At 48.0% G+C, this 15,932-nt stretch overlaps 1 protein-coding gene across 3 annotated transcripts in view; it reads left to right on the forward strand.

The window, feature by feature from the left end:
- Window positions 1–15,932, forward strand: part of LOC147123467 (putative E3 ubiquitin-protein ligase HERC1) — a 491,571-nt gene that overhangs the window by 448,248 nt on the left and 27,391 nt on the right. For all 3 annotated transcript variants that reach the window (XM_085973346.1, XM_085973361.1, XM_085973355.1), the window contains one exon: window positions 15,845–15,921. In XM_085973346.1, coding sequence (XP_085829472.1) covers window positions 15,845–15,921 — 77 coding nt within the window. The remainder of the gene's footprint in view (window positions 1–15,844; window positions 15,922–15,932) is intronic.

Consider the following 15,932-nt stretch of genomic DNA (forward strand, 5'->3'; position numbering starts at 1 on the left):
TGGGTTTTGGAGCCTGTGAGGGCCCTGCCAAAGACTGCTCCGCCTACAACTGTGCAGGGACAGACTCAGCCATCGGGATCCGAGGTAGCAAGTGGGGCTCAAACTGAGGGGGAGGCAACAGGGTAGAAGTCGGAGCGCTTTGAGAAGAGCCCCCACTATCATGACCCCTCTTACCATCATCCCTCTCATGGGCCACCAGCACTTCCCTGCTAGCAAGGAGCTGGAGAGTACCTTGCTGCACATCAGTGGGGCGATAAAGGCCTAAGCCTACGTTAATATCCATCCTCGATGAGGTCAGTCAGCGTCTGCCATCTGGGTGGGGGACTTCAATGTCCATCGCCAGGAGTGGCTCGATAGCACCACCACTGACCGAACTGGCCGAGTCCTGAAGGACGCACCACTACTGACCGAGCTGGCCGAGTCTTGAAGGACATAGCTGCCGGTCTGAGCCTGCGACAGGTGGTGAGAGAACCAACACGAGGGGAAAAACCTACTTGATCTCGTCCTCACCAATCTACCTGTCGCAGATGCATCTGTCCATGACCGTATTGGTAGCAGTGACCACCACACAGTCATTGTGGAGACGAAGTCCCGTCTTCACACTGAGGACACCCTCCATCGTGTTGTGTGGCACTACCACCGTGCTAAATGGGATAGATTCAGAACAGATCTAGCAGCTCAAAACTGGGCATCCATGAGGTGCTGTGGGCCATCAGCAGCAGCAGAATTGTATTCCACCACAATCTGTAAACTCATGGCCCGGCATATCCCTCACTCTACCATTACCATCAAGCCGGGGGACCAATCCTTGTTCAATAAGGAGTGTAGAAGAGCGTGCCAGGAGCAGCACCAGGCGCACCTAAAAATGAGGTGCCAACCTGGGGAAGCTGCAGCACAGAACTACATGCATGCTAAAAAGTGGAAGCAGCATGCTAGACAGAGCTAAGCGATCCCACAATCAACGGATCAGTTCAAAGCTCTGCAGTCCTGCCTCATCCAGTCGTGAATGGTGGTGGACCATTAAACAACTAACGGGAGGAGGAGGCTCCATGAATATCCCCATCCTCAATGATGGTGGAGTCCAGCACTTGAGTGCAAAAAACAAGGCTGAAGCGTTTGCAACCATCTTCAGCCAGAAGTGCTGAGTGGATGATCCATATCGGCCTCCTGAGGTCCCCAACATCACAGAAGCCAATCTTCAGCCAATTCAATTCACTCCACGTGATATCAAGAAACGGCTGAGCGCACTGGATACAGCAAAGGCTATGGGTCCCGACAACATCCCGGCTGTCGTGCTGAAGACTTGTGCTCCAGAACTAGCTGTGCCTCTAGCCAAGCTGTTCCAGTACAGCTACAATACTGGCATCTATCCAACAATGTGAAAAACTGCCCAGGTATGTCCTGTCCACAAAAAGCAGGACAAATTCAATCCGGCCAATTACCGCTCCATCAGTCTACTCTCAATCACCAGCAAAGTGATGGAAGGTGTCATCGACAGAAACATAGAAGATAGGAGCATTAGTAGGCCATTCGGCCCCTCGAGCCTGCTCCGCCATTCAATGCGATCATGGCTGATCATCCAAATTCAGTACCCTGTCCCTGCTTTCTCCCCATATCCCTTGACCCCCTTTAGCCTTAAGAAATATATCCAACTCCTTCTTGAATATATTTAATGAATTGGCCTCTACTGCCTTCTGTGCTATCAAGCGGCACTTTCTCACCAATAACCTGCTCACTGATGCCCAGTTTGGGTTCCGCCAAGACCATTCAGCTCCTGTCCCCATTACAGCCTTGGTCCAAACATGGACAAAGGAGCTGAATTCCAGAGGTGATGTGAGAGTGACTGCCCTTGACATCAAGGCAGCATTTAACTGAGTGTGGCATCAAGGAGCCCTAGTAAAACTGATGTCAATGGGAATCGGGGGGGGAAAACTCTCCACTGGCTGGAGTCATACCTAGCTCAAAGGAAGATGGTTTTGGTGGTTGGAGGTCAATCAGGAGTTCCTCAGAGCAGTGTCCTAGGCCCAACCATCTTTAGCTGCTTCATCAATGACCTTCCCTCCAACATAAGGTCAGAAATGAGGATGTTCGCTGATGACTGCACAGTGTTCAGTGCCGTTCACAACTCCACAGATAATGAAGCAATCCATGCCCGCATGCAACAAGACCTGGACGACGTTCAGGTTTAGGCAGATAAGTGGCAGGTAACATTCGCACCACAGAAGTGCCAGGCAATGACTATCTCCAACAAGCAAGAGTCTAACCACCACCCCTTGACATACAATGGCATTACCATCACCGAATCCCCCAGCATCATCATCCTGGGGGTTACCATTGATCAGAAACTTAACTGCACCAGCCACATAAATACTGTGGCAACAAGAAGCTAGGTATTCTGCGGCGAGTGTCTCACCTCCTGACTCCCCAAAGCCTTTCCACCATCTACAAGGCACAAGTAAGGAGTGTGATTGAATACTGTCCACTTGCCTGGATGTGCAGCTCCAACACCACTCAAGAAGCTCGACACCATCCAGGACAAAGCAAACTGCTTGATTGGCAACCCATCCACCACCTTAAACATTCACTCCCTCCACCACCGGCGTACCATGGCTGCAGTGTGTACCATCTACAAGATGCACTGCAGCAACTCGCCAAGGCTTCTTCGGTAGCACCTCCCAAACCTGCGACCTCTTCCAGCTAGAAGGACAAGGGCAGCAGGTGCATGGGAACACCACCACCTCCAAGTTCCCTTCCAAGTCTCACACCATCCTGACTTGGAAGTATATCGCCGATCCTTCATCGTCGATGGGTCAAAATCCTGGAACTCCCTCCCTAACAGCACAGGAGAGTACCTTCACCACACGGACTGCAGCGGTTCAAGAAGGCATCTCACCACCACCTTCTGCAGGGCAATTAGGGATGGGCAATAAATGCTGGCCTTGCCAGCGACGCCCACATCCCATGAACAAATATATGGGTTAATCAGGGAATCCCAGTACAGATTTCTTAAAGGCAAGTTTTGTTTGACTTTTTTAAAGAAGTGACTGTATAGATAAAGAAAATGAAGTAGATGCAGTGTATGTGATTTTAGAAGGTATATGTTACGGTGTCTCACAGGAGGTTTGTTATAAAGTATAAGTGGAAATATAGTAGCAGGGGTAGAACTTTGGTTGCCTAACAGGAAGCAAGGGGCTAGGGTTAATCGCTGTTGCTCAGATTGGTTGTGGTGTACACCATGGATCAATGCTGAGGCCACTTTTGTTTTCTGTGCATATATACATGATTTGGATTGGACTTGACCATAGAAACATTAGCCTTGAATTTGCGGTCTGTATGACGACATATCTCAGAGTATGCCGTCATAACACCTTTGAAACTGACCGCAAGTTTGGAATTTCCAAGAGCATGCGCTAAATCCCGAACTTGCAGTCTGTCAAGTTCCGACTGCACATAGGCTTTGCTGTGTCTTTCACCTACTCGTACAAATAAAAGTACAAATGAAAAGTTGGGCTAATTGCCCACCTACTGCAAGGTAATTAGGCTGAAAATGTTTGAGTCTGGTGCAAAGAGGCGCAGGAAGCCTATTGCACAGTGTAAGGGGACCAGATGAGAAAATTGTGTTACAAAAAGATCTTTAATACAACAATGGTATAATGGGAGATTTGTTTTAAGAGGTTATCATAATGGAGTGTTTGTAAGCACACTGAATAAAGCATTAAATGAATGGTTCATAACCTTATTTTAAATGTGAAGTTAATAATCGTAATACAAAGAAATGAGAGACTTGTATTGCCAGTATGTGTTATAAGAGGTTTGTAACAACTGATGTTTGAACTTTGAATAAACATACTTTGTTCTAATGAGAGATTTACAATGCCAGATTGTTACCATGAGAAGATTTCAGTTACAGAATTTATTATAATGGCAGCCTTTTAGTGTTAGATGCAACAAGACCTGGATGACGTTCAGGCTTGGGCCAATAAGTGGCAGGTAACATTCGCGCCACAGAAGTGCCAGGCAATGACTATCTCCAACAAGTGAGAGTTTCATCACCGCCCCCTAACATTCAACGGCATTACCAATGGCGAATCCCCCACCATCAACATCCTGGGGGTCACCATTGACCAGAAACTTAACTGGACTAGCCACATAAATACTGTGGCAACAAGAGCAGGTCAGAGGCTGGGTATTCTACGGCGAGTGTCTCACCTCCTAACTCCCCAAAGCCTTTCCACCATCTACAAGGCACAAGTAAGGAGTGTGATGGAATACTCTCAACTTGCCTGGACGAGTGCAGCTCCAACAACACTCAAGGAGCTCGACACCATCCAGGACAAAGCAGCCCGCTTGATTGGCACCCCATCCACCACCTTAAACATTCACTCCCTCCACCACCAGCGCACCATGGCTGCAGTGTGTACCATCTACAAGATGCACTGCAGCAACTCAGCAAGGCTTCTTCGGCAGCACCTCCCAAACCCGCGACCTCTTCCACCTAGAAGGACAAGGGCAGCAGGCGCATAGGAACACCACCACCTCCCAAGTTCCCCTCCAAGTCACACACCATCCTGACTTGGAAGTATATCTCCGATCCTTCATCGTCGATGGGTCAAAATCCTGGAACTCCTTCCCTAACAGCACTGTGGGAGTACCTTCACTACACGGACTGCAGCAGTTCAAGAAGGCGGCTCACCAGGGCAACTAGGGATGGGCAATAAATGCTGGCCTTGCCAGCGACGCCCACATCCCATAAAAACGAATTAATTTTTTTTTTTTTTTTTAATTCCACTTCTGAGTCACACATATCTGTATAAAGGAGAGACAAAGAAAGGTCCCTGGTATTGCCGTTGAGTTTACCCAGAATTTCACTTTGGGAATATTAAGTAAATCAACTGTCTGTCAGGTTCCCAGCACAAAGATACATGCTTTGATTTACACAACTTTAAAGATTGCCAGAATGTTAAAATAAATATTGCTCCATTATTTGTTGTTTTGAAGATTTCAGTGGCTGCCACGCTTATGCAGTTTACTGCAGCTGATATTGTAAATGTAAATATGATGTACACCTGTCAGCTCATACTTTGTACATAAGAACATAAGAAGTAGGAGCAGGAGTAGGCCATACGGCCCCTCGAGCCTGCTCCGCCATTCAATAGGATCATGGCTGATCCAAACCTAGACTCACGTCCACTTCCCTGCCTGCTCCCCATAACCCTTAATTCCCTTATCAGCTAGGAAACTGTCTATCTCCATTTTAAATTTATTTAATGTCGCAGCTTCCACAGCTCTGAGGTAGCAAATTCCATAGATTTACTACCCTCTGAGTGAAGAAGTTTCTCCTCATCTCAGTTTTGAAACGGCAGCCCCTTATTCTAAGATTATGCCCCCTAGTTCTAGTCTCACCCATCAGTGGAAACATCCTCCCCACATCCACCCGATCAAGCCCCCTCACAATCTTATATGTTTCGATAAGATCGCCTCTCATTCTTCTGAATTCCAATGAGTAGAGGCCCAACCTACTCAACCTTTCCTCATAAGTCAACCCCCTCATCTCCGGAATCAACCGAGTGAACCTTCTCTGAATTGCCTCGAGAGCAAGTATATCTTTTCTTAAATATGGAAACCAAAACTGTACGCAGTATTCCAGGTGTGACCTCACCAGTACCCTGTATAACTGAAGCAAGACTTCCCTGCTTTTATACTCCATCCCCCTTGCAATAAAAGCCAAGATTCCATTGGCCTTCCTGATCACCTGCTGTATCTGCATACTAACCTTCTGTGTTTCATGCACCAGGACCCCCAGATCCCTTTGCACTGTAGCACTTTGCAGTTTCTCTCCATTTAGATAATAACTTGCTCTTTGATTTTTTCTGCCAAAGTGCATAACCTCACACTTTCCAACATTATATTCCATCTGCCAAATTTCTGCCCACTCACTTAGCCTGTCTATGTCCATTTGCAGGTTTTTTATGTCCTCCTCACTCACTGCTTTCCCTCCCATCTTTGTATCGTCGGCAAACTTGGATACGTTGCACTTGGTCCCCTCCTCCAAATCGTTAATATAGATTGTAAAGAGTTGGGGTCCCAGCACTGACCCCTGCGGAACACCACTAGTTACTGATTGCCAACCCGCGAATGAACCATTTATCCCAACTCTTTGTTTTCTGTTAGATAGCCAATCTTCCACCCATGCCAGTATATTACCCCCAATCCCGTGATTTTTTTATCTTGTGCAGTAATCTTTTGTGTGGCACCTTGTCAAATGCCTTTTGGAAGTCCAAATACACCACATCCACTGGTTCCCCTTTATCCACCCTGTTTGTTACGTCCTCAAAGAATTCTAGCAAATTTATCAAGCATGATTTCCCCTTCATAAAACCATGCTGACTCTGTCCTATTAAATTATGCTTATCCAAATGTCCTGTTACTGCTTCCTTAATAATGGACTCCAACATTTTACCAACCACAGATGTTAGGCTAACTGGTCTATAGTTTCCAGCCTTTTGTCTACCTCCCTTTTTAAATAAGGGCGTTACATTAGCAGTTTTCCAATCTGCTGGGACCTTTCCTGAATCCAGGGAGTTTTGGAAAATTACCACCAATGCATCCGCAATCCCTACCGCTACTTCTCTCAAGACCCTAGGATGTAAGCCATCAGGTCCAGGGGATTTATCCGCCTTAAGTCCCATTATCTTACCGAGTACCATCTCCTTAGTGATTTTAATCGTGTTTAGCTCTTTCCCCCCCCCCCCCCCCTATAGCCCCCTGTTTGTCCAGTGTTGGGATATTTTTAGTGTCCTCTACTGTAAAGACTGATACAAAATATTTGTTCAGCGTATTTGCCATCTCCATGTTCCCCACTACTAATTTCCTGGTCTCGTCCTCTAAGGGACCAACATTCACTTTAGCCACCCTTTTTCTTTTTATATAACTGTAGAAACTCTTGCTATCTGTTTTTATATTTTTTGCTAGTTTACTTTCATAATCTATCTTCCCTTTCTTAATTAATATTTTAGTTATTCTTTGCTGGCTTTTAAATGCTTCCCAATCTTCTATCCTTCCACTAGATTTGGCTACTTTATATGCCCTTGTTTTCAGTCGGATACTATCCTTTATTACTTTACTTAGCCACGGATGGCTGTCTTTTCTTTTACGCCCCTTTTTCCTCAGTGGAATATATTTTTCTTGAAAGTTGTGAAATATCTCCTTGAATGTACACCACTGCTCATGTACCATCTTACACCTTAATCTATTTTCCCAGTCCACTTTAGTCAACTCTGCTCTCATACCTTCATAGTCTCCTTTATTTAAGCTTAGTACGCTGGTTTGAGATCCAACTCTCTCACCCTCCAACTGAATTTGGAATTCAACCATGTTATGGTCACTCATTCCATGAAGCTTAGCTCTGTGTTTTTTAATGAATGTTTGATACTGCCTTGTCTTCTATAAATCATACAAATCACCAATCTCCTCTGTTTCCTGATTGGCTAAGAGTCAGGAAGTGAAATGAGCACCGCCCCACGTGATCCCAGGTTCGCATACGCACAACGGTGCGCTCCTGGGCTCAGTGGGACACTACGCTGCACACAACTCTGCAGCGTTTGAAAGCAGGTTCTCGAAGGGGGGTCCGCATGAGGTAAGTGCAGATTTCCTTGTGATGTCGGTGGCGTACTCCTTAGCTATGCCACCAACTTCGAATTCAGGGCCATGTTATCACATTTGCTGATGGCACAAAAGTAGTGGGTTTAGTAGAAAGTGAGCACTATAAAAGGGTTCAGGAAGACATGAGCGAATTAGTGGAATGGCAGAAAGGTGATGAATGCAATTTAATGTGGGGAAGATAATGCATTCTGGAAAGAAAAATAGGGAGTGAGAATATATCATCAATGGAAATATGCTGACAGGTGTGCGAAAATAGAAACCCCTTCGGGATTCAAATGAAAGAGAAGTGCAGTGGGATTAGATATGGATTGCTGTAGCAAAGAACTGGCATAAACAAGATTTCCCAAGTGGTTGCCTTCTGTGCTCTAAACTTCTAAGGAATCTTGTGAGAGATATCACAGTATGAAAGAGGAATATTAGGGGAAAGACAAGATTAGAATGTTAAGGAGGGAATCTTCTTTTAACACACTGTTAAATCAACTTATTTTCACATTTCAAGATCAGATTGATCGACTGCAGCAAGACATTTTTTTCAGTCAATCTACTTAGCAATTTTTCTTTGATGTAATTTTAGTCTGTTAATGTTGATGTATATAACCCTTTCTTCTGATGGTGTCCTCCACCCACGCTAAATGTGCCAGTCTGAGCACCAGAAATGGCTGTTTGGATTTTCAATCACTTAGTTCCTTCATAGCAGCACCAATCTATTCATTCATCAGAGTGTTGGCACACCAGTAATTGTACCACAGTTGCGCACCTGTTCTATATATTTGTTGTACTCAATTGCAAACAAATTAGATGAACATTATTTTAGAACATGGTACATTTAAATTCTTCTTTCATTCAGCTTCTCCACAGATGATTTACAAGGATGATACCAGGACTGCGAGGTTATACCCATCAGGAAAGGATGAACAGGCTGGGTCTCTTTTCTCTTGAAAAGAGAAGGCCCTAATAGAGGTCATTAAAATTATGAAAGGCTTTGATAGAGTAGATACAGAGGGCTAGATTTTCCTGGAGCCATCAGGCGGGGTTTCAGGCGTGTGGGGGGGGGGGGAAATCCCAAATTTGGGGGTCCCAAAACCATCCTGCCCAAAACCCCGCCCCACGTAAGTTTCAGGGGCGGCGGGTACCCACCCCGCACTGGGACCCGCCAAAACCAGGCGGGAAGGGATTAGTGCCAATTAACTGCCTGTTAACAGGTAGTTAACAGGCAGTTTTTAGCCTAATCCCTATTTTGAGGAGTTTCGTGTGGGTTTCCCGACCGCTCCAAACCACGCCAGGTTAGAGCAGGCGGGCCGTCGAGTTGGAGGGGTCGCGATGTCGGTGCTCAGGTGAGTGATGGGTGCATGAGTGTAAAGGTAAGTGTGTTTGGTGTGTCTAAAGTGTGTAAAGAACTTTTACTTGCCTGTACTTACCTTTACAGCCTTTCTTCCTGTAGCCGTCAGGAGCCCATCACTCACCCAGCACTTAAAGCTGAACGGCTGCAATCTGTGAAAAGTGACAGCCTTCAGCTTTGAGTGCCGATGTGAGTTCTAACTGAGTCTGTGCAGAATGATGCATGGTAGAACTCAGACTGTCAGTGTTTGACAGCTTCAAACAGCTGTGAAACGCTGATATTTCATCTGTCAAAAACTCTTGACAGATGAAATTGCAGTCTGTGACATCACCTGTTGCCGGGTGGCCCTTAATTGGCCTGCTGAGCCCACTGGGCGAGCTCAACAAGGTCAATCAAGGGAAAATCGCGTGGATTGGCCGGACGTCTAAGTAGGCGGGTCAAAAACCCGAAAGGGGAAGTCCCGCCTTCTTCCCGACAGGTTCGGGAAAATCTGCCCCAGAGTGTTTCCACTTGTGGAGAAGAACAAAACTAGGGGCTATCAATATAATAGTCACCAAGTAATCAAAGAGGGAATTCAGAAGAAACTTCTTTACCCAAAGAGTGGCAAGAGTGTGGAACTCACTACCACAGGGAGTGGTTGACGTGAATAGTATAGATGCATTCGGGGGAGGCTGAATAAGCACGAGGGAGAAGAGAATAGAGGGTTATGCTGATAGTTAGATGAAGAAGGATGAGAGGCGGGTCTAGAGGAGTATAGAGAATAGGAGAGCCATAAAAGATGTGTGTTATGATAGAACTTGGGGGGTCTGTAAAGCATAGAAAATTCTACATTCAAGAAGCATGGTAAGAAATAAGGATGAGCTTCCAACCCTATATCATCTTCATCACAAAGTCTACCTACTTCCACCTCCATAACATCACCTGCTTTCATCCCTACCTTGGCCCATCTGCTGCTGGTACCCTCAGCCATGTCTTTATCAACTTTAGATTTGACTATTCCAATGTTCTCCTGGCCAATTGCCCATCCGTAAACTTCAGCTCATCCAAAACTCTACTGCCCGTATCCTACCCCGAATTAAGTCCCACTCACCAATCACCTCTGTCCATGCTATTCTACATTGGCTCCCAGTCCTTCAGCATCTCAAATTTTAAATTCTCATCCTCTTGTTCAAATCCCTCATGACCTTTCCCTCCATATCTTTGTAACTTCCTCCAGTCTTATATCCTCCCCTCCAAACTCTTTCTATTCCTCTGACTCTGGCCCTTTTCCATTTGTCCCACTGTTGACAAACATGCCTTCAAGCACCTAAGTTGTTGAATTCCCTCATTAAACCCATCCACCTCTCCATCTCCTCCTTTATCACCCTCATTAAAACCCACCTCTTTGACTAAGCTTTTGGTCACATTCCTAGTATCACCATTTTTGGCTCAAAGTCCATTTTCTTTATTATGCCTCTGTGAAGCACCTTGGGTTGTTTTTCTACATTAAAGACGCTATATAAATGCAATTTGTTATTGACGTGGCATAGACATACCAAACCCATTATATGCAGTTACCAATGATGTTCTTAGGCTTTCTATCACTTCATAGAGTATTTGTCATCAATTCCATCAAAATCTTGTATTGTGGCGGAGCCACTAAGGGACTCCGATCAATTGTATATAATTCTCTTTAATAATATGTTAGCTACAGCCTGAGTCTGTATCTTTGTTTTCACTGTTTACATGTACAGAGCGGGATCACTTTAATAGTGCGGGTAAACGCGATGACGTCACACCGTTCATCACGTGATTCCCCCACCGGCGGGAAAAACGTGATGACGTCATGACGTCAGCCACTGGACCGCCCAAGCAGTCCTCGTGGAGCCTCCGAACTGACTAGACCTATATTCGATGTTCTCCTGTAGTTATCCGTTAAACTCTGTTAGTTTTCATTAAACCTCGTTTATTTGATCACCTGAGTGGACCTCAGTCTTTTGGATAGGAACTAGACATTCCTACATTGGTGACCCCGACTTTTGCGAACGGTTTTCGCAGAAGTTACTGAACATGGAATCGAACGCCGTTGCTTTGAAGCTACCACAGTTCTGGGAGCAACAGCCAGCCGCGTGGTTCGCAATCAGGAACATGGTTGCGGATCAGACCCGTTACTATCACGTGGTCTCCGCCCTCGACAGCGCCACAGCCTTGCGGATCGTCAGCCTGCTTGATAATCCACCAGAAGATCGCAAGTATGAAACGATAAAGGCGCGGTTGTTACAGGTCTTCGGGCTAACTAAGTCGGAGCGCGCCTGCCGGCTACTCAATATGCCCGGCCTCGGGGACTCCAAGCCGTCCGAGCTCATGAGCCAAATGCTCACGCTCCTGGGCTCCGAACCGGAATGCTTCCTCTTCAGGGAGATATTCCTCAGCCAGCTACCGGAGCAAGTTCAGGCTGCCCTAGCCAGGTCGGAAGTCACAGACTGTGCAGAGCTGGCTGCCGATGCGGACAAGATCTTCACGGTGACACAGCAGTACTGCGCTGCCACGAGGCGCCCATCCCCCACGGACACTGCTCCAGGCCCTCAACCTGCGGGGTTGTGCTTCTACCACGCCCGTTTTGGCGCGAAAGCAAGATGCTGCTGCCCTCCATGCAGCTTTTCGCTCAATAAAAAAAAAACAGCAGCCACCCTGTCGAATGAGGACCGGCTATAACGAGCGCCCCGTGGCTGCGATGGCAATCGGTAATTCGGGAAAACTCCTCTTCAACAACTCCCTATCTGGTCGACGTTTCCTCTGCAACACCGGGGTGCAGTGTAGCATCCTACCCGCGTCAAATCTTGATCTACAAGTCGGTGGGCACGGCCCCTCCCTCCAGGCGGCTAATGACGGTGCCATTCGGACCTTCGGAAGCCGGCGGGTCCAGGTGTGTTTCGGCGGCCAGCGGTTTTACTGGGATTTCATCACGGCCAAAGTCTCTCAAGCCATCCTCGGGGCGGATTTTTTGTGCGCCAACGGTCACCTGGTGGATGTACGGCACCGCCGGTTGATCAATGTGGCCACTTTTCACGCCACCGCGGTAACAACACGCGGTCTCCTGCGTGTTCCCACCTCCGGATGACTTCGCTCGCCTCCTCGGAGATTTCCCAGACCTGACCAGACCCACTTTGTCTTCCACGGCCACGAAACATGGTGCCGAACATCACATCACCACTACTGGCTCCCCGGTCTACGCACGGGCCCGGCGCCTCGAACCTGGCAAGCTCGCGGCTGCGAAAGCGGAGTTCGACACGATGGAGCGGCTAGGGATTATTCGCTGGTCGAATAGTCCCTGATCTTCGCCTCTCCACATTGTTCCGAAACCTGATGGCGGCCTTGCGGCGACTACCGACGCCTGAACGACGCCACTACTCCCGATCGCTCATATTCAGGATTTCTCTGCCCATTTGGCGGGAAATACCATTTTTTCAAAAGTCGACCTTGTCCGTGGCTACCACCAGGTCCCCGTACACCCACAAGACGTTCCGAAAACTGCAGTCATCACCCCATTCGGCCTGTTTGAATTCCTGCGGATGCCGTTTGGATTGAAGAACGCTGCACAGGCTTTCCAGCGCTTGATGGACTCCGTGCTTCGGGACCTCAAGTTTCTATTCGTCTACCTCGATGACATCCTCATCGCCAGCCCTAATAAAGAGGAGCACATCTGCCATTTGCGCACCCTCTTTAGACGCCTCAGTCAACACGGTTTGATCATCAACCCGGCCAAGTGCCAGTTCGGCCTGCAGTAGATTGATTTCTTAGGCCATCGCATCACATCAGACGGCGCAATTCCCCTGCAAACGAAGGTGGAGGCAGTTACTTCGTTCCCGCGCCTGCAGACCGTCAAGGCCCTGCAGGAGTTCCTCGGGATGGTAAATTTTTATCACCGGTTCGTCCCTAATGCAGGTCTGCTCATGCAGCCCCTGTACGAGGCCCTCAAGGGCAAGTCCGGCAAGGATCCGATTAGCTGCACAGTCGACATGGACCGGGCGTTCGTCGACACAAAAGGCGCTTTAGCCAACGCAACCATGCTGGCACACCCGCTGCCAGGTGCCACCATCCCCCTTACCACCGACGCGTCAGACTACGCCATCGGCGCAGTGCAGGAACAGTGGGTGCATGGGACGTGGCAACCGCTGGCGTTTTTCAGCCGTCAACTATGGCGAAACGAAAGGAAGTACAGCACGTTCGACCGGGAATTGCTGGCCCTTTTTCTGGCCCCGGTTCTTGCTAGAAGGACGTCCGTTCACAGCTTTTATGGACCATAAGCCACTAACGTTCGCTATGGCCAAGACCGCCGAACCCTGGTCAGCTTGGCAACAACGTCAGTTGACGTTTATCTCAGAATTCACCACTGACATTCAACATGTGTCTGGTAAAGACAACCTGGTGGCGGATTGCCTCTCCTGCGCAACCGTTCATGCAGTCCAGCTCGGCATCGACTATGCCCTCATGGCTGCGGATCAAGCCTCGGATCCGGAAGTCCAATCTTACAGAACCAACCCCTCTAGCCTCCAAGCGGCCGACGTCAAATTCCATGCCGCGGGCACTACGCTACTCTGCGACATCTCCATAGGAGATCCTCGCCCTATCATGCCGGTCGCCTGGCGCTGAAAAGTTTTGACGCCATACACGGGTTGTCGCACCCTGGCATGAAGGCCTCGCAACGGCTGATGTCGTCCAAATTCGTGTGGCGGGGCATGCACATGGATGTTCGCGACTGGGCCAACACCTGCGTGGTCTGCCAAAAGGCCAAGGTGCAGCGTCACGTCAAGGCTCCATTGGCCACTTTCGCTGTTCGGGAACGTAGGTTTGATCATGTGCATGTGGACCTGGTGGGGTCACTTCCGCCTTCGCACGGGTTTACTCATCTTCTTACAATGGTGGACCGCTCCACTCGATGGCCGGAGGCGGTTCCTCTGTCATCCACCACTTCCGCAGACGTCGCCAGGGCATTCATCTCCTCTTGGGTCGTCCATTTCAGGGTACCGGCGGACATCTCGTCTGATCGTGGGCTGCAGTTTTCTTCGGAGCTCTGGAACGCTGTGGCTCAAGGGCTCGGCGTCGAGCTACATCACACTGCCTCCCATCCACAGGCAAACGGCCTGTGCGAACGATTCCACAGATCGCTCAAGGCCGCACTGCGAGCCAGCCTTCAAGGCGCAGGCTGGGTGGACAGGCTTCCATGGGTCCTTTTGGGTCTTCGTACGGTGCCTAAAGAAGATCTTCAATCGTCCTCGGCGGAGCTCGTACCTGGTCAGCCGCTACGCATACCAGGGGATTTCCTTCCGACTCCAACAGAGCCATGGTCCGCATCCCAGCAGCTCATCTGCCACCAGGAGGCGGCCAGAAGTTTCGCTCCAGTGCCTACGTCACATCACAGTTTGCAGAGCTCCCATGTCCCAGCTGAGCTGAAGAAAGCCGACTATGTGTTTATCCGCCACGACGCTCATTGGGATCCGCTCAAACCCCCTTGCACTGGTCCTTTCCGCGTGGTAGAGCCAGGAGACAAGTCTTTTTCGGTCGATGTCGAGGGTAAACTGGATCACATTTCGGTTGACCGGTTGAAGCCGGCTCACTTGGACCTTGACCGCCCAGTCGAGATCGCACAACCGCCGAAACGTGGCCGACCGCCCACAGTCGCCGTGCCAGATCAAACGCAACCGCCTGCCAGCTCGCCCGCGGTCCATCAGCTTCCACTTCAAGGCTACAGAAGTCGATCTGACAGGCTTGTCAGGCCTCCTCGCCGTTTGACTTTTGCTATTAAAGACAATTCTGGGGGGGGGGGCGCATGTGGCAGAGCCACTAAGGGACTCTGATCAATTGTATATAATTCCCTTTAATAATATGTTAGCTACAGCCTGATGTGCCTCAATAAATCCGAGACTCGATGTTAGCGAAACAAAACAAGGCTTTTATTGACTTAGAAGGTAACACAGAGGAGAATGTATCTTCCATCCAGAGGTCTGCCGTACTGGATGTGCTGCAGGCTGGGCCAGCTTACATAGGAGCCAGGTATGGGCGGAGCCCTACACACAGTACAATACAATGGAAATGAAACTGAAACCAACCACAGTCACAGGCAGAGAAATACTGATGAGTGATGAATGGAATATTTCATCACACAGCCTGAGTCTGTATCTTTGTTTTCACTGTTTACCTGTACAGAGCGCGATCACTTTCATAGTGCGGGTAAACGCGATGACGTCACGCCGTTCATCACGTGATTCCCCCACTGGCGGGAAAAACGTCATGACGTCAGCCACGGGACCGCCCAAGCAGTCCTCATGGAGCCTCCGAACTGACTAGACCTATATTCGATGTTCTCCTGTAGTTATCCGTTAAACTCTGTTAGTTTTCATTAAACCTCGTTTATTTGATCGCCTGAGTGGACCTCAGTCTTTTGGATAGGAACTAGACATTCCTACAGTATCTTATTAACCATATATTGTGGCAATGTAATTTTATAAAGTAATGTAATTTCCATTTGTTACAAATGAATTTGATTATGTCAGTAGCTAGTGAAAGAGTGAATGCTGTTCCTGGAGGTTGCCTGTTTGAGTTCCTGTTGGCACCTTATATATTTGTCTAAGCAACTATTACTTCACATCATTTGACCATAATTTCATATTTCTGATTATTTTTTGGCTTGTGTGATTTGATTCAGTTGTTTTGGAAATCTCTTCATTGAAAATCATCTCTCATACTAATATAAGGCGTCTTTGATTTTGTGTAATATGAAATTTAAATGGTTAAGAGAATATGTTCAGATAAGAACTGCAATTTCTATTAGCAACAATTTAAATTTCTACCTTTATTTTCCAGGAATTGGAGACTGGAGTGGTTGATCTACTGATTTCAACACCAAATGGCACTGCAGAAGTTGGTAGCAACAGAGACAGGTGAAACATGC

This window comes from Somniosus microcephalus, chromosome 2 (assembly GCF_052327205.1).
Source record: "Somniosus microcephalus isolate GS21.2 chromosome 2, FLI_Smic_1.0, whole genome shotgun sequence".
Classification (NCBI taxonomy): domain Eukaryota; kingdom Metazoa; phylum Chordata; class Chondrichthyes; order Squaliformes; family Somniosidae; genus Somniosus; species Somniosus microcephalus.